At 47.0% G+C, this 23,997-nt stretch overlaps 1 protein-coding gene across 7 annotated transcripts in view; it reads right to left on the minus strand.

Annotated features, from left to right (window-relative positions):
- Positions 1-23,997, minus strand: part of NFIB (nuclear factor I B) — a 277,174-nt gene that overhangs the window by 180,520 nt on the left and 72,657 nt on the right. Inside the window, exon 1 of one of the 7 annotated variants that reach the window (XM_033004189.2) lies at positions 2,668-2,778. The exons of the other annotated variants lie outside the window; for them this stretch is intronic. Within the exon in view, the coding sequence (XP_032860080.1) occupies positions 2,668-2,685 (18 nt within the window). The 5' untranslated portion in view covers positions 2,686-2,778. Of the gene's footprint in view, positions 1-2,667; positions 2,779-23,997 lie in introns of those variants that run through there. 7 annotated transcript variants of the gene reach the window in all.

The following is a 23,997-nucleotide window of genomic DNA, read 5'->3' on the forward strand; positions in this document are numbered from 1 at the left end:
AAAGAGAAACATATTGATGATGCTGACGTGTGCAGCCTAAGATTCTCTCAGGATACAAGTGGGCACTTTGGCTATCTAAACCTACACATCCTGAACTTCTAAGAAATCAAATTTTCATTAAAATTCCAGTAGTCTCTTCGTGAAAATCAGAAACAATTTATTCTGGCATATGGCATTCCATCTAAAAGATTCAGTATCTGAGAACTAGCTCCAAAAGTTTTACTTAAGAGGTTTCTGTGATCCAAAATACAAGCTTTACAGTGGTTTTTATATCTAGTTTAATAGCAACACTGTTAATTTATTTTTCACCCTCTGTTAGGAAACACCATTCACACACATGACCATTAGGTATACAGTTACTTAGCTACAAACATAAATGCTGAGCTGCACAAACATAATATAGTTTATGTCAACTACATGGAACAAGTAACTTAAACCATATTATATCATCAGGGTGTTACCTCATGGTGATTCTATCTGTATAACTAGCCTTCGTGCCTTGCAAGACCTCTTGTACCATTACATTAAACTGCAAAGTTTCACATCTTTGGCATAATCAGAGCCTTGGTCAGTGTTCTTATGTACAGAAGTATTGTGTGTGCACATAGGTATGCATGTATACATAAACATATATATATACACAGAAAGTTGGGTAGAAAACATTTAGGGAACAAATGTAACTGATTAAATAAACAAACTGATAATACATTGGTTTATGGGGTCTCAATACACTTCATATGCGGCTGAGTTGTAAAGTATTTATGATTTAAAATGCCAACAGCAATCCGTAGAACTTCTAAGTCAGTGTAGTATCACACCTAGAAATATATCTATATCATAACATTTACTAGCACTTTTGTTTGTTTCTGGGTGATCAGAAGAAACACACAGTGTATATATCCTGTGTAGATGTATGAACAGACAGAAAGTGTGCGTATTGACAATCAAAAGTAAAGAAACACACTACTGACTCTCTACGGAGACAAAAATACATATGAAGGGTGTGCACACTTGACCCCTGTCCACATATGATTTGATGGGGACTATAATACTTGAGCTTTCTACGGCTCCCAGACCAGCAAATGAAAACATCAAACCTCAAGTGTAAACCCGTAAACCACAACGTTTTGGGTTACACAACTATGCAGGTTTTGTCCTCATTGTGGGTCACATTCTCAGTCTTATAAAGGCATGAAACCCTCTCTACCTCGATACAGTAAATTCTTTAAAAATTCACATTTGCTGATCTTGACATAAACACCACCAACAACAATAAAATTTTGGCACCATCTTTCCTGACAGTTTATATCACTTGACAGATTTTGAAGGGGGGGGGGGGGGGGGGGGGAGGGAGGAAGGGGGGAGCGGTGTCTAGAAGCTGGATTTAAATGTCCAAATTAGAATTATAAAAGTGCTTTACTTTCTTTTTTCTTGTGATTCAAAGTTAAAATTGTAAGCGTTGCAGCTCAAAACCGCTTCAGAGAACATTACGAGTTAATCTTGTGTGTTTTGGCGCCTTTTCCCTGCCAGCTACTGTACTTTAAAAAAAAAAAAAAAAAAAAAGTTGGAGATCTTGTCTGTCCCGTCTCAAGTTCAATGGCAGCGCTTTCCAGCAGCGGGAGGAGAAGATGGCCATGTTCGCAGCCCTAATAATAATTCAGATCACGCCACATCGGCATCTTGTGTCAGAGTCGAAACTGGCTTCCCCACCCCCTTCAACCTGAGAGCTGCCAAGTCCTCACACACTCCGCATTCAACCACAACTTAATGGATGGGATATTGTGCATTAAAATGTGGCCCAGACACACAGGCGAAGAGAGGACAAGAGGGAAAGCAGACAGACAGACAGACACACACACACACACACACATACACATGCATACAGACATGCAAGAGAAAGGAATGAATTAAAATACACACACAGGTCCCACAACAAAACGGCAGTGAAAAAAGGAGGGGAGGGGGGAAAGGGAGGGGGGGGGGGGAGAAACAAAAAGAAACCTTCTAAAGTAACTTTAAAAAACAAGCCAGAAATGCCACCCGAACACTGCATCCTGCAATATAGTGTGAAAGAGACCAGCACAAGCCTCCAGACAATTTATCGAGCAGACCATACACAACAGCAATGCCATTTCCTCAACATTATACATTAACACAGCAGTCCATTAACTACAAAAACCATCAAGACAGCCAGAGAGAAAATATTATATTAAAACACGAGTAAAGGAGCAATCTCTACTGCAAGAAGAAAGGGGAAAAGAAGTGTCTGCAAGGTACAAATAAAGTAGCATTTGCATTAATCCTTTCCACTATTTAACTGATAGTTGCCTGCCAGAGAAGGCGGCGGAGGGGGGAAAAAGTTGAAGCAGGAAATGTGCCAAGTTCAGCACTTTCGGACACAAACTCCCATCAAGTGATTCCTGGCATAAAAGTGTGACCCATATACAAAAGCTGCCAAAAAAGCAAAATATAAACAATCCACCACTTATATCTCATCCTGTAAAGCAGAAGTGGTATCAGCATTTAAGAAGGGAGTATAACATCTACTTTGAAACCGCAGAGACACAATTTCAGCCTGGAGGAATTACAAGAGTCAAGAAAGTTTCACCAAAAAAAATAAAAAATAAAAAAAAAATATATATATATAAAATTTTAAGCACCACATACCATTGCAGTGTATTGCATTAAATAAATGAGATCGTGAAATCTGTAACACACACCACTGAGCCGTTGGTTTCACATTTTCCAGGAAACAAATCTTTCTTTCCTCAAGGACTCGTTGTGTTGAGGTCTTTTTTTTTTTTTTTTTTTTTTTTTCTTTTTCTCTCTTTCCAGAAACGGCCTTCTGCCTTTTGTTTTGGGGTGCAGTGTGTGGTTTTTGTTTTGATTTGGTGGTGGTGGTTTGGGGGTTTCTTTTTTTCTTGGGGGGGTGGGGTGGTGTTGGGGGGTGCGGGGGCGGGGAAGGAAATACTATTATTTGCTCAGGCTGGCTGTTGGTTTGGCTCGACGCCGAACGGGATGCAAATCGTTGGCCGGAGCAAGGAAAAAGGCGGTAAAGTCACAGCCTGCGGGCAGCCCCCGCCTCCTCCCCCCCAGCCTTCCTTCCTTTCGCTGCCAGGCTGGACAGCACGTTTCGCTGGCGGCTGACTCGAGTGCGGCCCGAGAGAATTTTTTTACATTTTTTTCAAACTTCTGCACGCCTATCCACACGTATCTATACGCATATATAAAAGACAGAGAGGGGCGCACGTCGGGCGGTTTGTCTCTGCGCGTCGCTGCACGCCGTCCTCCGCAACCCACCCCCACCCCTTCCCCTCCCCACCCCCTCGGCGCTACGCGGGCTGGGCGGTGCGGGCGGCCGCCGCCGGCCCCGGGGCCTCCCTGGGGTGTCGGCGATGGGCTCCCCCGCCTCCGCGCCCCCCCCGCGCCTGCCGCCGCCGCCGCCGCCGCCGCCGCGCGCGCGGGAAGCGCGGCTCTCCGCTCCCGCCTGGCGGCTGCCGCTCGCAGCGGGGCCGCCGCTCGCATTTGCATATCGGGCAGGCGACAGCCAATGAGGAGCGCGGGGCGGGGCGGGGCGCAGGGCCGGCGGCGGCCGCCTGCGCCGTTTCGGCCTCTTTCCAAAGCGTGCCCCCACCCCCCCCGGCCCTCCCGGGAAGGACCGGGGGTGTCGCAGCGGGGCCAGCGGCGAAGGCGAGCGCCGTGCCCCGAGCAGGGTGATGAACGTCGGCTGGGAGAGGGGGAGAGCGAGGGTTAAACCGATTGCGATCGCATTTTAAAAACTGATTTTAAAATTCATACCAAAACACTTTAGCCCTCACAGGCCACGCTTGGCGAGTACATTTCTTCACACGTATTTTTATAAAAGGCGCTTGCAGACAGGTTATGTAATTTCATGGCTTCAGATGCCTTTTATAAACGATCACATCATACCTCTCCCTCGCTGCAGGATTAACTTCGCTCCGGAGGGATTGTTCCCACGTCCAGATCTGAAGGCAGTGAGGCACCTCACAAAGGAAGGATTTCACATCTAAAACTTCCTACAGAATTAAGGCACACACAGTGAAATACATAAAATTGCGTGAAGTATTTTAATCTGTCAGGTAGCAAATAACATTCCTTCCTGTTAAAAATTGTTTGCCAAGTATAAACTCCAAAGAATCGTCGTAATTGCATGGAGGCCATTGCTGGGAACGTGGGGGCCTCTCAGGAAGTCAATTTTCTTTTGTTTGATTCGAGAAAAACATTCTAAGCTGCTAAAAATACATTACATACTCTTAAAATGAAACACAAATTGCCATGAAATAGAGTAAAAATATGAAATATAAGTTTTCCAACTTAAGAGCAATCTCTGTGGAGTTTTTTTGTCTTTATTTTTCTGATTCTTTTATGAAGAAGTTGAACCTAGAAAAATGAAATTATGAATCTGTCTGTTCAGTGAACAGGGGAAACAATTGTTCATTCTATATGTGGCACAGATTTTGTAAACTTTATGACACCCAGCCAGTGAAGTGGAGAGCAAACATCTCGCCATGCCAGAGGGAATCTGTGGGTGTTGATTTTTTAAATTTAAAGAAAATTTTTTTTTACTTTACTATAGAATTCAAAGCTTTGAGTCAGAGAGTCACAGAAAAGTAATAATTTGTGCTGGTCATCAATACTTAACAGAGTTTATTATAAGAACTTTGGCAATATTTCATGACAGAGTTCCAGGCTTTGTATTGCTCCTTAGGTTTAATCTTGGTGCTGCTGTTGTGACTGCTGACGAAGATTCAGGTTCTAGCAGACAGGCCCATTACCCTCTTCAGCTTTCTGTTTTTTGATCTTTGGTCAGCTGGTTTTCTTGAACCTGTAGAGTTACTAAACTTAATTCTGCAAGTGATTTAGCAAACAATCAGGAAATTTTTGTATTACCTCAAATTAGAGAAATAATGGCATCAGGGAAAGCAATGGATATTGTAGTCTTTTAGAAAGAAAAAATGTGTTACCCAAAGCTGCTACAGTTACTCAGTTTAGTTTAAACCTATCTTGTTTGTCATAGGCAACTTCCTTGCATATATTTTTAAGTTCAAAAATTGTGTTATGTATCATTCCAATTGCCTTTGATTTCTCAATTGTGTAGCACCACCATGTCTCGATTATGGCTTGTTTTTCCATAAATACAGTCAAAGGCTCACATGTTTTGCAACAGGCTGACCTTAAGTTTTGTCAAGTCTGGATTTTTTTTTTTTTTTTTTTATCATATGTTTTGTAACAGGCTGACCTTAAATTCTGTTGATTCTGGATTTTTTTTGGTCTTCTGAGCATATATGTCTGTATACTCGATACTTTTTAATGTTCATAATGGATGAAACATGAAAAGACTGTAAATAGTTTTCCTCCGTGGATAATTGTTACATATTCAATTTAATATCTGGATAGGAGTAGATAACAGTCTGAAGGGAGATAGACTCACTTGCATAATTTCTACTAAAACAAATAGCAATCAACTATTTTGACATCTTTATAACAGAATTTGTAAGAAAGATCAGATTTTTCAAGGCCTGTTTTCAAAGCTGCTGATATAATTTGCTTTATTTAAATACTTGTATTTTCAAGGTTTCCTCACTAATCAACAGGACAGGAAAACAAAATGAGTGAAAGAGGATCTAGCATATTGATGGTTCAATGGTAAAGTCGATGAGTAGGTGCAGTCACAGAATAAACCGAGTGAACAAGGATCCCATTAAGCGACAATACAGCAGCCAGAGTCTCGGTACAGTTCAGCTGTGGGCATGAGGGGTACAGCGGTCCTCATGCATACCAGGACAACTGAGAAAACCAAGTAGCTTTGGCTAAATACATCACTGTGCACATGTAATAATCTGCCCTCGCCCCACCAGCTTTTAAGTAGGTTTTTTCAGGGAAAGACTACTAAAAAGGTAGCGAAAAAGCTGCCGTTTACTATTCCTGCAACAACTCGTTCAGGATCATCTGAGCAGCGCACCATGGAAAATCCACAATTTGCACATGTGCACAACACTTGCTCATTATTTTTGAAAGTTCATACTTTTGCCATGCTACTCTTTATAGGCTCCCAGCCCTGCGGAGCCTCGTGCATAGTTTCCTAGCAACTGGGCAGAATTATAACTCTGAGTTTGGCACCAGTGAAATGGTTTCTTCTGCTCCTTCCCCTAGGCAAGTACTCTGTGGTCGAGGGTAAAACACACTGGGCAAAGAGGTGGAGAGTGCTGGTCAGCAGGCTCACACAGACCGATGTTAGTCATTCCTGGTACTGGCAAGCAACGCCTGGAGTTCCCACTCACCATGGTGGGGACAAGTGCCATTCATTCCCAGCCCTGCTCTGGCATATTAGGTAAGGAAATTCAAGGAGATTTTGCAAACTTTTTTCTAAAATCCTGAGGCAAGCACGAGCAAATTTGTTACCAATTACAGCAGGCCAGATTTTTCACTTTGGATAATAAAGTAACACAGAAGAGGAAATACGACATATACAGTTTTAGTCAGCAGCAGGTTTCCCTTTCCTTGTCCAGGAAAACAGCTGCAGAATCCTGATGCATAGTATTTATTTCTGCCTAGTTAATAGTCTCATACTATGTGCTTTTATTTGTTTAATCCTGTTCTTCTATTAAAATACGTTGGAAGCACTATCACAGCATCACCACACAACCACATCATCACCAGAACAAATTAAAGGGAGATTAGGAGATTACAGAATGAAGCATTTAAAAGGCAGAAAATTTCCTATAAATTCCATACAACAGGCTGCCTTCAGTTCTTCAACTGTCCTTAATAATACAATAAAGCATAATTTCTTCCCCCAGACCCTTGCCTCTCTCAATACACAGGATTGCTGAGGAACTGTAACATCATTGTTTTTAATAGAAGAAGAAGAAAAAAAAAAAAAAAAAGCTGAGGCTTAATGGTAGCATTTAAATAGCATACAGAGCCTTCTGAGTTCACACCTCATTAAGGTGAACAGGAAGGGAAGGGGTGCACATCTTTGTTGTTACTTTTGCCTTGAAGCATTTTCAGCCAAGCTATGCGAACAGACCAGCAGCACATTAACTGACTTTGTAGCAGCTGTATTTTTGTAGCAGGTTTGGGTTTGTTTTTTTTTTTTTTTTTTTTTAAGTTTAGAAATTGCAGAACATTGTGAAATGGAGCCAGAGCAGGCCCTTAGAGGACAATTATTTCGGTTTCCTATTTTTTGCAAACCAGTCTACCAGATCCATGTCTCCTTCCTGCTCCAGTTAGGGGGTCTCTTTCCACTGAACTTTCCATACCACACTGTTTATGAGATAGATGGGTCCTATAGCATCCAAGTTGACTTGGCAGAATATTTCTTGCTCTGGACGCAAGCGTGCTTACCCGAGCTGACCAAACCCGTATGTGAATGTGCACCTGAAGAGCTTCATGTCGCCTGGACTAACTATGTTGCAATTACACAGGTGATCAGATTTGGTCCTAGGATAGGTTTGGAGCTAGGATTTCTGAGCATATCTTCCAACGCTTTTAGCATTCATCAGCTTGAGACAGTGTTTCAAAATGGTCAGAGGAAGAACTTCTTTGCACTTAATAAACCCCTGTGAAAAAGTGCTTTTAGCCTGCTAACCCATCTTCTCATTTTCATTTCTGTCCTTTCCTATTACTTCAGCCTGGACCTGGATCAACCACTCATGAATGTGGCTTGTAGCAGGATGCAGGAGAGATTAAGGAAGGCAGCAAACGTTATTTTCATGGGAACATCTCATTTTTACACGTGGATCTCCAGAAGGAAAAAAAAAAAAAATGGAGGAGAACTTATTTCTGCTGATGGGTGTTGATGTGACAGTCTATAAGACACTACTGCACACTGCAGCCACTATGGGCTCTCTGCTGGCACACCAGCACGACAGCATGTGCAGAAGAAAGCTATCCTCTCAGCATGTAGTCTTGGGACATTCAGCATTTCTGCATGAAAAAGAAACGTGCATGAGGCTTAATGACAAGCTTTTCCTGTCCCCCATCTCCAGGACCTGCCCATAAGGGCAAACATTTTTGTCCAGAATGGATGATTTTGCCACCTGGTGGCTTTTTCAATCAGACTTCTACACATCTGTCTCATTATGGTGTCAGGAGGACAGTGGAACATCTTACAGTGGCAAAGATCTTTTACGTGATTGATGATCTTGTTCCTGTTGCTAATGTGCTTAAAATAATAGTTAGTATTTGAGAGAATGGGCTTCATAAACTGCTGTGCTACCAGTGTTAACACTGCAGATACTGCACTTTACTGATCACAGTGCAAACCTCAGCCTGAAAGTCAACCCAGGCTTCTGTCACCCACAGAGCAGAAAGATGACCAGCATGATGCTGTCCCAGAGATGACATCTACCAGTTTGAACTGAGGGAATCTTTCTCCCTTCCAAAAGTATGGATTTTGGCAAGACGTGTGTGCCATTTTAAGAAATGCCTCTTGCCTTCTGTTCTGCATGCTGGTATCAATGCAACCAGCAGCAGATTGTCAGCTGGAGAAGAGTGGTAAAGCATGAACCTAGCAGGCTGTATCACTTCTGGATAAAAGTGCGGCCAGTGTCATTTCTGCTCCTGCCTTCTTCAATATCCTGCACAATGTCTCCAAGGAAAAGGACCTCCAAGGTTCTCCACCAGTTTTCAAGGCACAGGAGGCCTGGGACAAGTGTCTAGAAAGTGTGCTCATCGTCAGTGAGGCAGGGCCCAGTAAGCAGGGAAGGAACTTAAGGAAAGCACTGTCTGCATTCACCATTTCATTGCTTGTAATGTGCAAGAGAAAATGTGCTATGGAAATAAAATGGGACATGGCACACTACTCCAGCACCCATGGGTGTGTTTTCTATCGCTTTTTTGACAATCAGGAAGCTGAATATGCTAGTGTCTTCCTGACTTCTTCTCTTCTGAACATTCACATGCCTGGAAATACCTGTGAAGATTGCCTAATCAATTTATTAAACAATTTTTAAAATATTAATATTTTTAAAATTACAAATAAAGCATTATTGAAGTATTTTTAGAACTGTTACAGGCACTCCATCTGCTTATAAGAACAATTTTTAAAGATACGGGTTTCCTATGCCAGTAAGTGCTGGTGGTACAGTCACACTGGTTGTTGAAAAGGATTTCTGAAGGGTACTGTTTCCCTTTGACCATACACCAATGCGCTGTGTGGGAACAGAGGGAATGGGGAGAAATACCTATTTCCAGTCCTGAAAATCTTGTACTCTCTGGAGGCTACACTGGCTGTGCAAGAAGGCTGCATGCAGGAGAGGGCACCAGTAAAATACTGGAGGTGGTTATGCTTCAGGAGTGAGAACCTTTGCCTGGGAAACCACGGTAGTGGCCAGCCACTTAGCTCCTTTCTTTCTTCTGCCTTGCTGTGTGCTCTTCCAGTAGTGGTCAGAGAGCTGTATCTCAGCTTTTCTAAAGACAGGTCACTTCACCTTCCTCCTTTTCCATAGCTTGCTCTTCTTTGTAGCCATTGCTCTTCCTCACTTCACTGGCTTAAATATTCATCCAACTTCTGTCCAGAGTTGATGTGTACTTCATGCACCTATGAGCCCTTTTATTGTTGATTCTGCTTTGCTTGTTGACCCAGTCTAAGAGAAGGAAATTTCCTCCAGGAAAAATGAAGATCATATAATTTGTCCTATATTTAAACAGAAGAATTATATTCTATGACATAGCAGGACCACAGACCTCCTCCTTTATCCCTGCATTTTGGCCCATAATTTATCTGCCAGTAACCAGGTTGCCAGCTTATGGGCCCATTATGGGAGGGATTCCAGATTAGTTTCTTGACTGACTGGAAATAAAAGTAAGGGAGAATGGACTGAGGGGTCATTCCAAGATGTTAGTAAGGAGAGATTACTGGTAAGAAGACAAGTAACTTTCTCAGGTGTAAAAAAACTCCACCTATCACTACATCAGCCAATGAGCGAAGATCATACTATGATAGAGAGAGGGCTGGTGAGCTACGGGAAGTTTGGTCTAGCTGAGAAGCCTACTGGGTGTTGATGTTTTAAACTTCAAATACTTAAGGCAAATATTAGCATCCTGAGTAGGGGAGAGGGAGAATTTAAGCAGCCTTTGACAGGAGACTGAGGTAAAGTTTTGCAGAGACTGTCAAATTTTTTCTCTCCTTCTCTCCCAGGATGTGAAATGGTGAATGGGCAACCCTCAGGGAAGCTAAATTCCACAGCCTTGGGTGGAGATTTTTACTACTTGCAACCATTGGTGATCCACAGTCTGGACTTGGAGACAGTGTTCTAGGAGTATCACTCTACAATGCTTTACTTGTGTGAATGTGACAGGGAGCATGGTCTGGAGAAACAAGAAGCCTTAGTGGCTAAATCAAAAGTCACAGTTTTCTTATAAATAAATAAATAAATCTTTAGTACAAAAGTAGATATCTGAGGCAGTCATAGGGACCCCTCAAGCTCACCATAGTCATGGCTGTACAGGTGCACAGCAAGATGTGTTGTTGCCATATTTTGCTGCAATTGCAGTTCTTCACCGGATTCATAATGTCACACCCTGAAATCACAGCAGGCTTTCTCATCTCCATCTCTGAGCGTGCCTTATTACCAGTGTTGATTTTCTGTGCACCTAGCCAAATTAAACTGTAAAACGTGATCACATCAGAGGGTAACATAACTCTTTGATGAGCCTGGTATTGTCAAGAGCTGGTTAACCTCAGCAGCATGTCCAAGGTAAGACAAGCATATAAAAATAGAATTAGCTGCATGACAAGAAAGTTATATGTGAATAAGCCACAAGTGACCACAAGTAACTTGTGTTATGTAGAAATAAGCCATGAGAAGGAAGAAGAGTGCAACAGTATGAGTGCCAGGAACTGCAGTGCAGCACTGAGGAGCTACCGAAACCTGGCATGAGGGTTTTGGGCTTCAGCAGCAGACACTCCATAGAGTGATCCTCTCAGACCCCGTTTTAAAATGAAACCCATATCCTGAGTGTACCACCAGCTGGACAAGCGACCCTGGCTCTCAAGGACATGTAAGTTTAGAGTGAGAAATTTTATTTATAAGTATTTAAGCTAAAATGTAAGTCCTGCTTCATACTTTAAACATACAGTGAATTTTCTGAAAAGCTAGGTTTTGTGTTCGGAGGAGGACTTCCTGGCATGTTAATAGTTTTTACTAGACACACAAAATTTGAGTTCCAAAGGCAACATTTTCAGAATGCTTTGAACATATGGAAAACTAGGTTATAATGGAACTTCTCTGGAGCTTAATCATACCCTGTAGTTCTCTGGATACTCTAATTATAGAGACACATGCACTCGAGTTAATATGATAAGACTATTAATTGTTCTGTTAACTAGCTGAACTGGTTAATGAAGTAACATGTTTTGCAGTACCATACACATTAACGCAAGCAAGTGATGGAACAGGACAGCACTCAGCTCTTGAGTAGAGGAAGTAGAAGTAGAGAAAGTCAGAGGAAGATGTGATTACCAGCAGTAGGAGGTCAGTCTAGGCCAAAAGCAGCTCTGTCTGACTAGGATGAGCAAAGGCAAGCTTTGTCTCAAGAGTGGTGCAGATTGCTAAAGCAAAACCAAAGCAAAGCAAGTTCCAGTTCGTTCTTTATCCTCCCAGCCTCCACCTCCATCATCCATATCATTAGCCCTCTCTGTCTTCATTCTGCCTCTTCCTGAGCCAAAGAAAGGAAAATATGTTGGAAGTAGGAGGAGCTGAAGCAGCAGGAAGGTCTGTAAAGGGCATGAGGAAAGCGCTATCAGACTTTATAGTGTGTGAAGGAAAGTAATACATGAGCCTCTCCAAAGAAGGTGACAAAATTAACTTACAGCCTGTAAGTAGAAATACTACCCATTTTTCAGTAAAGAATGTATTTTATATAAATATATATGTTCGTGCCCTCTCCATGGAGGTGGAAACGTAGGTTAGTAGATTAGAGAAAAAAGCATACTCAAGCAGTGCTTTCCCATCTCAGAGATATGTGGTGTTTTCTTCTACACCAGTGAAAGGGGTTTCTTTTTTTCCCTAATGGATTTACTTTCCCTCCCTAAACCACATCCTCTTGTGTTTTCTGTGAAGTTTTGACAGATAAAGTTTTCTGGGAAAGCACAGGCTTCTTTGTTTCTGGTATGCATTGTGCCTACGACTCTTGTGGCCTCAATTCAGGAATAGGATTTAAATGTCTTTTTTCATTACTACTCCATTTTTAAGGCTGAGCTGGAACAGACAAGGTCAGAATTCCAGCTCCACCTGCACCAGTAAAGTTGCGGTGTGTCCTAACGCTTCTCGCTGAAGGCAGGGTGAAGACTAAAGCCAGGTCACAGCAGCAGGACCCAGCATCATCCCTACGCCTGCGGCGTCTGTACAGAGAAGACTATCCTATCTAAATCACAGTCCAGACCAGGGTGGACCCAAACCCATCCCTGGCAGCCACCCTGCAGCCTGGAGCAGGTTGCTGCCCCCATGGCATGTACCAGAGGGGCAGCCACACTCTTCTAGCCCAGGGGGGGCCAGGGCCACCAACTGTGGTGGGGAAGGCCCCACGGCAGCCAGTGCAGGGCCACACTGCCATGCCTCCTCCTGCCATCCCACAGCAGGATGGAGGAGGTGCCACGGCCAGAGAGGAGGTGACCACAGAATGTTGTGACGTGACAGACACATGACATCTGTGGGCTCCTCTCCTTCTCCCACTGAGAGCGCTTGCTTGGCTTTTTTTTTTCCTCCTTTTTTTTTTTTTTTTTTTTTTTTTCTGTTTGTCTTAATTTCATTGTATTTCCTAAGCTGTGGGAGGAAGCTGTGGCCAAAAATAATGTTGCCAAGACGAGGGGATTGGCACATGCTGCCTGGAGTCTGTAGCAACAGCAGAGGCTTTAAATAGACTGAGTCCAGGCTGCAAGCTGCTCCTGAAGGGCTAGCAGCCTTGCCCCAGCGAGGGCGTATGGTGGCTGAGGTTGCAGGATGAGCTGCATCTCGCTGTCCCCATCCCCACACCCATGGGGTGTCTCACTCCCATCCCTGTGGAGCTCCCTGTCGGCCCCCAGCTCCCTGATCACCCCGGGGGCGGGCTGACAGGCTGTGATGGCTGGCAATGCAATCCATCCACTGGAAATAACTGCAGTTACTAGAAATCTGTCATCAATAAAGCTGTGGTGGCCTGGTGGCAGCACGTGCCAGGGGGAAAGCCTCTGCTCCAAGTGTTACATGTGTGAAATGCCAGTTGTGGCGAGAGCTAGCCCAGGGAGCAGTTATTGGGGATGGCTCCACATCCCTGCTGCCACAAAAACTGCACAGTGCTGTTACTTCATCAGATGTTGACCACTGGTAAATTTTCCAAGATAAAGCAGAGGCATGATTTCTGTCTCCTCATCGTTTCCTCAAGCCAAAAATAATCCCCGTGGGCAACTCTCACCACCCCTGAATAAACAAGAACCTCGAAGCCGGACAAACCGAGTCAACCTTTCCCTCTTGGGCGACAGTGGTATGGGGCAGGGGAACCGGCAGGAACCTCCAGCCCCCTTCATTTTGTAGCAGTGCACGAAACAGCTGCCTCCTGCAACGGTGTGAGACGTAGGAGCGTCCCCAAAACAGCTCCTCTGAAGCCTGCAGACCTCTTTCATGGGGGAGTATCTTCCTCTGCCAAGCGCTTGGCATGCAAAGCAAGCACCAACTCCTGCAAAGCTTCCGCGCTGGGCTGCCGTCTATTTGTTCCTTCTGATTAACTCTTTCTGTCTCCTCCTGCCCCTCAGCCGCTACTCCCTCAGCCCCCTTGATTCCCGTGCTACGGCAGCCGCCGATTGTTCCGCTCTCCCGGGGGGCAGGGCCGCTGCCTGCCCCCACCCACCCCCCCCCCCGCCGCCGCGGAGCCGGGGCCGCCCGTCCCGGGGGGCGGCGGAGTCACGGCGGGCGGGAGGGAGCTCCCGCCGGCACCCGCCCGCACCGTGTTTTGGGTGTTCTGCGGCCTCTCGCTGCTCCCGCTTGGCACCCTCGCTGCAGAGCCGCTTGGCTTGTCCCTCCTTGCGCTTTCAAAGGCTGGCTGCGCGACGACGGGCGCTTTCTCCGCTTGCCAGCTTCGTTTCCGAGCTCCAGACCCGCTTCCTCCCCACAATCCCCAGTCTTCCAAATAAGACGACCTCCAAAAATGGGTCGATTTCTCCCCGTTTCACCCAGTGTGTGTTCAGTCCCTTGACTCTTGTTATTCTGGGCATAGTACAACAGGCTATTGCTCGGTCCTAAGAAAGAGCAATACTTTCAATCTGATACCAACTGCTTACGTAGGAAGGAGAAGAAATCAATTAACATGAATATACACTTAGAATACAGGACACATATGTTGGCCATTTCCTCTCTGACATCCCTGTGTTACTTTTAGGGCGGAACGCAGCCGTGCTTAGGAGAGTCCCGAAGGATACTCCTTCGAGGACAATGACACAGGACAGGTAGAGACGCCGCTACCCCTCATTTAAAGAGCCGACGGCTACTTTTTCTGTCCCTCGACGATGGACGCACAAACCACGGACACAACATGGAAAGGTTCAGCCTCTTGGATTTCACCAGCTGCTAAAAAAGCCAAACCAAACCAACCAACCAACCAACCAACAAAAAAAAAAAAAAAAAAACAAAAAAAAAAAAAACCAAAAACAACAACAAAGAAAAAAAAAAAACAAAACAAAACTAAAAAATAATCAATAAAACCCAACAAATAAAACCCACCCTCCGCTAGCTTCTTCAGCCGCGTTAGGAAAGTTTCCACTCGCAATAGCAGCTGCAAAGTTAGCTGATCGATCGACTGGTATTTTTCCCTAGAATCCACGTATTTAAGCCCGAAATGACGGGTGCACCGAACCTTCTCCTGCCACCGCCCTGCCCCCGAAAACAGGCCCCCCCAGAGAAGGAGCGAGCGGGCTCTGTCCGCAGCCACGGAACCTGCGCGGAGCCGCGGCACCGGCAGCAGCGAAGCGGTCCTCGGCTTTTGTCTCCGTACGCTGCCTCCTCCCTGTCGCTCCTTCCAAACTTTGGGGAGCTCGCTCTCGGCTGTATTTATAGACCTGGAGCCCACGGCTGTATTTTTCCTTGTGCCTCCTTTGGCTTGGGCTTAAGTCACTGGCAGGGAAAATAAAAAGGCGGCGGGCAGGCGGGTAGACAAACAGGAGGACGGAAGGGGGAAAGAGGTGGCAGTCCCGCAGACGGGACCCGGAGGGAGGCAGGGGCAGGCGGCCGGAGGTGCGGGACACCCTCCGCCCCGCTGCTGGTGGATGAGAGAGGGGTAACGGGGGACCGTCCAGCCCCGTCTCGCTGGGTGTGCAGAGGAAAGCCTCCCGCCTCCGGGGAAGGGGGGAGGTCGGAACGGCCGCCCCATCCCGGTGTGGGGGCTCGGAGGGGCCGGGAGAGGCAGAGCTTGTGCTTGTGTCTGGGGCGGAGGGGGGAGGGGGGCGCGACACGGTGTTTGCAAGAACCCGTGCTGTAGGACCAGGTGAAAATAAAGTGCGTGCGGGGCGGACACGGGCCGCCGCCCGCCCCCGCCGGGGAGTCTGGAAAGCCGGAGCGGGGACCCGCCGGGATGCGGCGGCCCGGGACCAGCCGGGACGGGCCGGGAGTGCTGAGCGGGGGTGCTGGGGGGCTGCGGCACCCGGGGGACCCCAGCAGCGCGGCTCTCCGCGGCGGCGGGAGGCTCCGCGGAGCCGCTGTGGAAGGAGCACGGCTCGGCCGGGCTGCCGTGGGGTGTTTTTTCTACGTCGTCTCTATTGTGCTTTAAACAATCAAAATCAAAAATAAACCCCACGCCGCTCAGGAGAAGAGGGAAGTAATAGCTGTAAACGCGTTTATTGGAAAAGGGGAAAGCTTTCCCTGCCTGCAGAAAAGGTGATTAAAAACGTGGGTGTTTGAGGTTTTACTGTTGTTCTTTTGCTTTTTGTTTTTATTTTCCCCTACGGTCTGCAAATAAAGAAGCTCTCTTTTCCCGCAGCGTGGATGGTGAAAGTCTCTAACCAAGTATCTCAATAATGTGGATGGTGCAATTGTCATGTTAAGTATTTCCTTATTGACGTGCGCCACATTTAGCCTCTAATCTCCGAAATGGATGTCAAAGCAGTTTCTGACATCTTTAGAGAGTCTGTCCTGCAGGTAAGTAAAAAATGTGAAGCTGTGGAAGGAGCTTGCTGTTGGGCTGAAAATAAGAGTTTCACGTTTGGCTTCGAGTGGCAGAACGGCTGGAGAAGGAGGGTTACACTTTGTTGTGCAGCGTGGCATTATTATGACCTTGTTCAAAAGCATTCTGGTGTGCCATGAGGAAGGTATAAAATTAGATTAAAGTCCCAACAACCCATCAAATGCTGTTCAAGAGCCCCGGCTCTGGACTCGGGCTTGTTTAAATCACTGACCCTTTAGAACAAAACCCTTTCACCCTGCACCTCTCCGGGCAGATTTTTCTGTTTGATTACATCAATAATTTAATTTCTATTTCCTACCGGCCCTTCCAAGTGGCCAAATCAACACCCTTCCAACACGGGTCGGGGCTGCTATCTTTAGCTTGCTCGCTGGAACAAAATGTCCCAACACGCCCTGCTCTGACTCTCATTGCGGTTTGACTACTCTCTGATATTTAAGACCATCGGTTTTCCTTGTCAGACTACCTGTTGTTGGAAATGGCTCCCTTAGCTTGGCAAATCACTCTCAACAAAGCAGACAGGAGTATTTGCCTAAGTAAAAAAACGTTTCTAAAATGTTGCCGGGAAATACCCGAAGTATTACACTGGTAAGTCTACTGTAGGTGCTACCCTTGCAATGACCCTAACGGTGCGCCCCACTATCACAACAAGTAACAACTGATCAAAATATTGCCATGTCTTCTTGTCCCCTTGATAAATACGTTTTATCGACACTGGCTGAACAGTTTGGGGGAGTTCTATATGCACTCCATAAATAGTACTAAAAATGCGGGTTCGATTCAAATATCATTTAAATAGCCCTGCTCCCCCTTCCCAGCTGCAGTTTGGCACAGCTACTGTTTCGGTAACAGAGTACTTTAAAGTGCGCTTAAATACTCTCCTTCATGCCGCCCGCACCCCCCCCCCCCCCCGCCCCTCGCGTTGTCCGAGAGCTTCCAGCTGACACTACTACGGTGTCCATTTTAAAAACGTGTCTCTGCATGTTTAGCTACAAGCTATCCAGCATAAATGCAAATAGCACTACGAAGGGACACAACAAGTAGGTGGGAAGGGAAAGGGAGAAATCCACTTCTGTCAAGTAATGCCTTCTGAAGAGGGAATTACACTAATTCAGACCGCCCTTGAGATTATAATGCCATACGCATTTATATGTACGCATAGGCACAGTCTCAGGTGTGGAAATGATAACAGGGGTTTTAAACTCCATGGCTGCAGATTTGGAAAGTTCTCATACCACTTTCGTCTGGACAATCGCACACGTTAGCAAAAACACTGCATGGAGCTGACTGTCTGATCACTGCGATTTTCTTCACAGGACTTTCTGTCACCACCACGAGTACCCTCATGTACGATGCCCTCCGTGGACAGAGACCAGAGTCTAAACGAACTCAAATGAATAAAATAAGTGCAAATTAGTTTTCTCTGCACAGAGAGGTTGGTTGAAATGCGTGTAAGGGAAGCATCTAGAAACGATGAAAATCCAAGTTTTGCAGCTCCAATTCATTACATTTGCAGCAACAGAATACGATAATTAGGCACAAGAGAAAGGGGCAAAATCTTGCTCGTATAGTGATGATTGTTATGACAAGGAGCAATAACTGCTTTGTTATAAAAATAGTGTGAGCAGCCATCCAGATAAACATTCCATGCGTCTAACAAGCCTACTGTCTTCGTGACGTTTTGTGTGCTGCTAACCCCCGTCCTTTTCCACCGTTATTGTCTGTTGGTTTGGGGCTTGTTTTATTTATTTATTTATTTATTTATTTATCTATTTATTTATTTATTTATTTATTTATTTAGTATTTGTTTGGTTTTTGTTTTGGTTTGTTTTGTTTTTTTTTTCTTGTAATTATGTACATTGTTTCCCACTTACCCTAATTTCAGCCCTAACGCTCCGAAATTGTGCAGAGAATTAAAAGAAAGGCTGTATTGTTTTGGTTTTGGTTTTTGTTTGGTTGGTTTTTTTCCTGCACGTGCGCATCGATAAATTCAGTATCTATTCTTCCTGTGCAGTAACCTTTTCGTGTGATTATACCGAGACCACTCAGACATGAGAGTCTCTAATTCCCCGACATTTGTAGCGCATCTCGATTGCTTTTTCCGGGTTCTTGAAGAGCAGTAATAAACTCTCTTTGACAGGTGGGGAAAACCTACAAAACCGGAGTGCAATGTTTGACATGGTTCCCCAAGTTGGGCGCTTTTGCATTGTACCGCTATTTATCTCCCTGCCACAACGCCCAGCCAAGCCGGCGGGTTTAAGGGGAGCGGGCTGCGGGGTTGAACGCGAGCAGATCGCGATAGGCACAGGGAGAGGGAGCCTCGGCGGAGAGCGAGGGCGCCGGGGCAGCGGCTGTCCTGCAGCCTGGCTCCCCGACCTTGCTCCGCTCCCCGTCGCCGGCTCCTCTCGGGACAGAGCTGCCACCGACCGCCGGATGCTGCCCACGGCAGCGCTTCGCAAAAAGGAGAGTAAAAACGCAGGCGGCGAGCAGCACAAGCGTGCCTCGCGAATGCGTCCCCAGCCTCACACATAAAGCCCCCGTAAAGAGACTAAACATAAAGTAAGAAGCCCACAAACGCGACGCAGGGCATCGTGGGGGGGCGGCGGGGAGCGGCGGGACGCGCGTCTTTTGTTCGCCGCGGGCGCGCTCGGAAGCTTCATTTCAACTCTGAGCCGTATTACCTGGGTGAAGGCGGCCGGGTTTTGTCAAGGCGACGGCCCCCCCCCCCCCCCGCACCTCCTCGCCCTCGCCCCCGCCCCTCCGCACGCCCCCGCGTACATCTCTCCGCGCACGCACAGCCTCCGCCTCGACAGCGCGGGGAAATGTTCCCGAGACCTCACCGCCTCGGCTCCAGCACAGTTCGGCCGGTGGGATTTCTGCGGTGACCGCGGCCGACCCGCCCCACCGCCTCCGCACCTGCCCGGGCCGTGCCCTTCGCCCCCCGCCCGCCCGCGGGCCCCGGGCACCCTGCGCGGTGCGGGTGGGCGCTCGGCGCCGGCGGCTCCCGCAGGACAGCGGCGCAGCCTCCTCTTGTCCCTCCCCGAACACCTCGCGGCTTTTACTCATTTATTCTTAAAGCCAGGCGGGTTTAAACACCCCGCTGACGAAGCCGGCGGAAGAGCGGCGGCTGCCCTGCAAGGCCGCTGGCGGGCGGGCGGCGGTCCCTCCGCCGGGGCGGGGGCGCCGGCTGCCCCGAGGGGGGGACCCGCGGGGCACCCCTGCTCGCCCCACCCCAAAACCCAGCTGCCACCTCCCCCCCCCCCCCCCCGGCTACGCGCCTTGCTGTGACCGCTGGCCCAGCCAAGGCCGGGATTATTTTTAGGACGCCCGGAGGCTTCCATCCCCGCCCCCTCCTTCGGCGGAAAAGTCGCCTACTTCGGTCAGAGCCCCTCCGCGCCGCCGGGCGGAGGTGGGCAGCGCTCCCGCCCCGCGGCAGGGCACGGCTTCCCCGGGGCCGGCGGCCGCGCGGCGGGGCGGCACGGCGAGCCCCGACCCCCTCGCTGCCAGGCCCGACGCCGCCAGCTCCGGCGCGGCCGAGCCCCAGGCGCGGCCCCTTCGCGGCCGCGCAGCGCGGGCCCCGCGCGCCCCCTAGCGCGCTCGCGGAGTGGGGCTCGGCTCGCGCACCCCGCCCCCGGCTGTGGGGCTCACCCCTGCCTCTCTGCCCCTCCCTCTCCTGCGGCTCTGGGTCCAGCCCTCCGGGTGCGGGGCGCAGGCACTCCCCTCCCCCGCCCCAGGGGAGCGTCGGGTTGGCTCGGGGGCCGGGCGGTGACCGTGTGGGGGGGGCACGTCTCAGTTCCGCCCCTTCAGCCCCACTCGCCCCCCTGTGCCCGCCCTCGCTTTCCTCTGGGGCGAGGAGGCCCTCTCCACGGCTGCGGGATGACCAGGGCAGCCGTCTGCACCTCCCGCCTGGTCCACGCGTGGGCCAGCGGTGACGACCAGCTTGCCCGCTCCCGCTGTCGGCATCCCCCGTGCCGCCCCCCAGACGCTGGCTCGCCTGGCCGCCGCCCGAGAGACCCATCCTCTGCCCAGGAGCTTCCACGCGGCACATCCACCGCCCCACGGCAGCACACAAGGGCACGGCAAACACGGGTGGCTGCGGCCGCTTGCACACAAACCGCTTGGAGGTGAAGGGACCATCTGCCTGACGTTACGGACGGGAAGCAAGGGTGAAGAATGCCGGCTAAATTGACGTGCCCTGCTTGAAATAATGAAAGTCTTGTTCTATTTCAGGCCTCCTGAGTACTGCACAATAATGCTTATGGACACAGGTCTGTATTAAGGCTCCGGAATTCACCTTGGTTCTTAATTTACCCAGGTGTGGTGGGTGATTAAAACTATTTACTGGTATCACTGCATGCTTCTTCCACGTTAGGCAGACTGAAAAATAATGTTCTGTGGGATCATCCTGGCAGGTTTACCACCAGGCTTGATGCCTGCAGAGATGCAAATGCACAGCTTTTCCACAGATCCCTCTGTTTCTTCCAGTCTAAGCTTTGCACCACGTGCTCTCACATGCCATCTCATCATGAAGAGATAACAGTTTGCTGAGGACTTTTTACTCCACACACCACCACCTTCTTCCTGACTTCTTAACCACCTCACATCTAACATCAGTTGGCTGTTTATAAGCCATCACTGTTGTTACCTACCTCAGCCATGCAACCAAATCTTCAAAGGCAGACAGGCTGCCAGTGTCATTCCATTTTATGAAATTGAGGAGCTAACACCAGGAAGTCATTATCTACACGGGGGACAGTGTGCACCTCCTAATCTCTGCTTTGCTTTAGGCGGATGAGGTTGGCAGAGCTGTCCAACCCACAAAAATGGAGAGAATCAACTCCTACCATAGTTGTTAAATGAAATACAGTTCTCCACTTAGCACAGAATAGCAGAAATTTAGACTGAGGTCAAAACAAAGTCTTTGTCTGACATATAAGTAAACAGATATTTTAAAGCGCAAGAGAAAATGAGACCTAACAAGGAAGGATGAAGCACCTAGATTTGTTCTGTCTTGAGAAGGCAGGTTAAGGAGAGCTGTGGTAGTTCAAGCACAGCTTTAATGGTGACGGGGAGAGGAGAGAGAGATGACATGTTTCCCTCGCTGTTTGAATATGTCCATCCCTAACATTTCCAGACAGTGTAGCTGTCTGGCAATTTGTCCTGCACCTCTGGGAACTGAAGCACATATGGCATGTTTAGAAATGACAGGTGGGGCAAAGGTGGCTCTTGGGATGCCTGCTGTTAAAGAAGCCAAATTAGATTTTGGTGTAATTCATTGAGCTGGATGCCATCCTGTGTTACTGGGGTAACTCCAGTAACCCCATAGTGCCACTTATGGCCACAGTATGCCTTACATTTTTTACATTTATTTCCTTCCCTTCGCGACCCACACATGAGTAACGGTGCCTCTAATCCACTGATGACTGTTGAATACTGAAGAAGCAATACCAAGGGTGAACGAAGATCTCTCCCAGAGAATCCAGCAAACCCAGTCACTACGCAGGCTGTCACCCCTTCACAAGGACAGATTCCTCAGACCAGAGCGTAGCATCAGGCAGGGACATGAGAGGAGGAAGGTTTTGAAAGGGTTACTCAACTCTTAGTAACTATGTGCAAGGCTCCACCCAGTCTGGAAATGGGGGGGGATGTTCAGCACATATTTCTGGGTTTAACTCACAGTATCTTAACATTACCCCCGGGATGAAATATACCCTCTTTCATGAGCTCAGGAGTGGTAAAATAAGAACTTTGGTGAAGTATGCAGGGGTCATCCTAATTCATGAAAATGAAACGGGTTCCCTCCGAGAATGATTTACTGTGTTTTGTTACCAAATTTTTAGACTGCCATTATTTTCTATACTTCATTTTTTTTTTTATGGGGATTTTATGATTTTTGTTAAATGGGAGTTCATTTGCAGGGAATATTCTCCTGCTTCCTTCCCCAGTCAAGGCCCTAATATGAAAAGTCAAGTTTCATTTTTATTTTTTGCTTTGTCATTCACTTCTCAGAAAGCGTTAGGCTCTGAAGGAAAATAACTTCTCCTGCAATGGTAACCCAGGGACGAAAGGACACAAAACCAGCAACATGGCTTGCTTCTACGTTTAGGGGACTCCTTGTGAAGCCCATTTAGAGAAAATCACATGGCAACCCTGAAGAGCATACCAACACTATATCCTCATCTGGTTTGGGGGCTCTCATTTTAATTTCTTTAGATCCTATTCACATTCACATCCAAGGACCCTGACTTATGAGTGAAATGATGTGACAGTGTAGTCTTCAAGACTGTTTGTCTTTGGACGCTGACTCAGATTCACTACTTCACTCTGCACCCATAGCAGAACAGACCATGAGGCTACCTACACTCTTTCTCAAGAGGCCTGATCTGCTGCTGCTAATGAAATAAGTGAATCCCTCATGCCTGAAAGGGAGACAGGCAGAATTCGTGGGGGAGTCAGGCTGCTGAGCTCTGCCATACCTTCATAAAAATTATACTGGCTGTATAATTGGCCTGTAAATAAAGTTTAAGAGCAAGGAGCCACAGCAAGTTCTATTGATGGTGAGATGAATCTGTGCTTGCCAGAGGCTTTCTAGCTGACCCCCAGAACAAAGAAGGCACCTTTGTTATTAAAAAATTCCCTGTATCATTCTTGAAAAGGCAGCCAGAATTAGGAGGTAACTGGTCCTTTATTTCTGAGGCAAGCTCTGCTGAACAGCTGATACTGAGCAGGAGGGGATTGTTCAAACATCTGTCTTTGTAGTGGAGTTGGAAGCTTCTGAGATGATTCGCCATAACTGCAGTTGTAAAGAAAAATTAACGGGCTGATTTTAGGGCAAGCACAGTTTTAAAAAATGTTATAATTATTTGACAGTGAAAGATTTTTCAGTAAAAAACAGAGCCTATAGTGTCAGGCATTTCTTTGTCATTTCATCCCATCTGTTAGGTATGTAAGTATTAACAGTGCTACTCTTTTTTTTTTCAGTAAAAACATATAAAAACATATAAAAATTGATGCATCACCCTTCTTTTCATTAAGAGAAGGAAGTGAGCAATGAATATAGACTAAGGGTACATTCATGGCAGTTTGCTGTCATTTCTCACAATTCCAGAAGTGTATGTAAAATGGAAAGCAAGGGCCAATAAAAGCAATTTTCTGAGTCCTATTAGCTGCCAAGTGGAATCACAATATACGATTAGCTGGGAATCTGCAAGATTTCACACCTAATTCTACCGGACTTAAATTTTAATTTGCCATCAGAACAAAACCTCTAATTGCGAGCAGAAGCATCTTATTACATCTTTTATATGATGCTGACTCACACATTGACCAAACTGTAAGGAAATAATTTTCCCTTGCATACAGATGATGATCCCACTTGGATGTTCTGTACCTAAGAATTCTTCATGATACTAATAAGAAACAGAGAATGAAAGGAAATTATCTTCATCTGTTTCTCTCACCCATAAAGCCCAAAATAGACAAAGCGTTAGAGCAACTGCATACCCTTGCAGCTTCTTCAGTTAACTACTCTTGCACAGTCCTCAACTAAGAAAAGAAATACGTGGCAAGTGGAACTTTTATATCTCAGGTATCAATGAGAGGTTGTAGTAAATACAGGGGGGAAAACATTGAAAACTGAATTAGGAGTCAGAAGAATAAAGGGAAAAAAGAGGAAAAGGGCGCCTACTGAGCCTTCTCTCTCCAGACACTCATGATCAAAGCCAACCACTGCCATTAGGCAATCAATCTGCAGTTGCATACATAAAACTTTGGCAGTGTATAGTCTCCACTGCTTTCAACAGAGGCTTTAGACATCTGAAACTG

The sequence above is a fragment of the Tyto alba genome, unplaced genomic scaffold, assembly GCF_018691265.1.
Source record: "Tyto alba isolate M040663 unplaced genomic scaffold, T.alba_DEE_v4.0 Super-Scaffold_42, whole genome shotgun sequence".
Classification (NCBI taxonomy): Eukaryota; Metazoa; Chordata; class Aves; order Strigiformes; family Tytonidae; genus Tyto; species Tyto alba.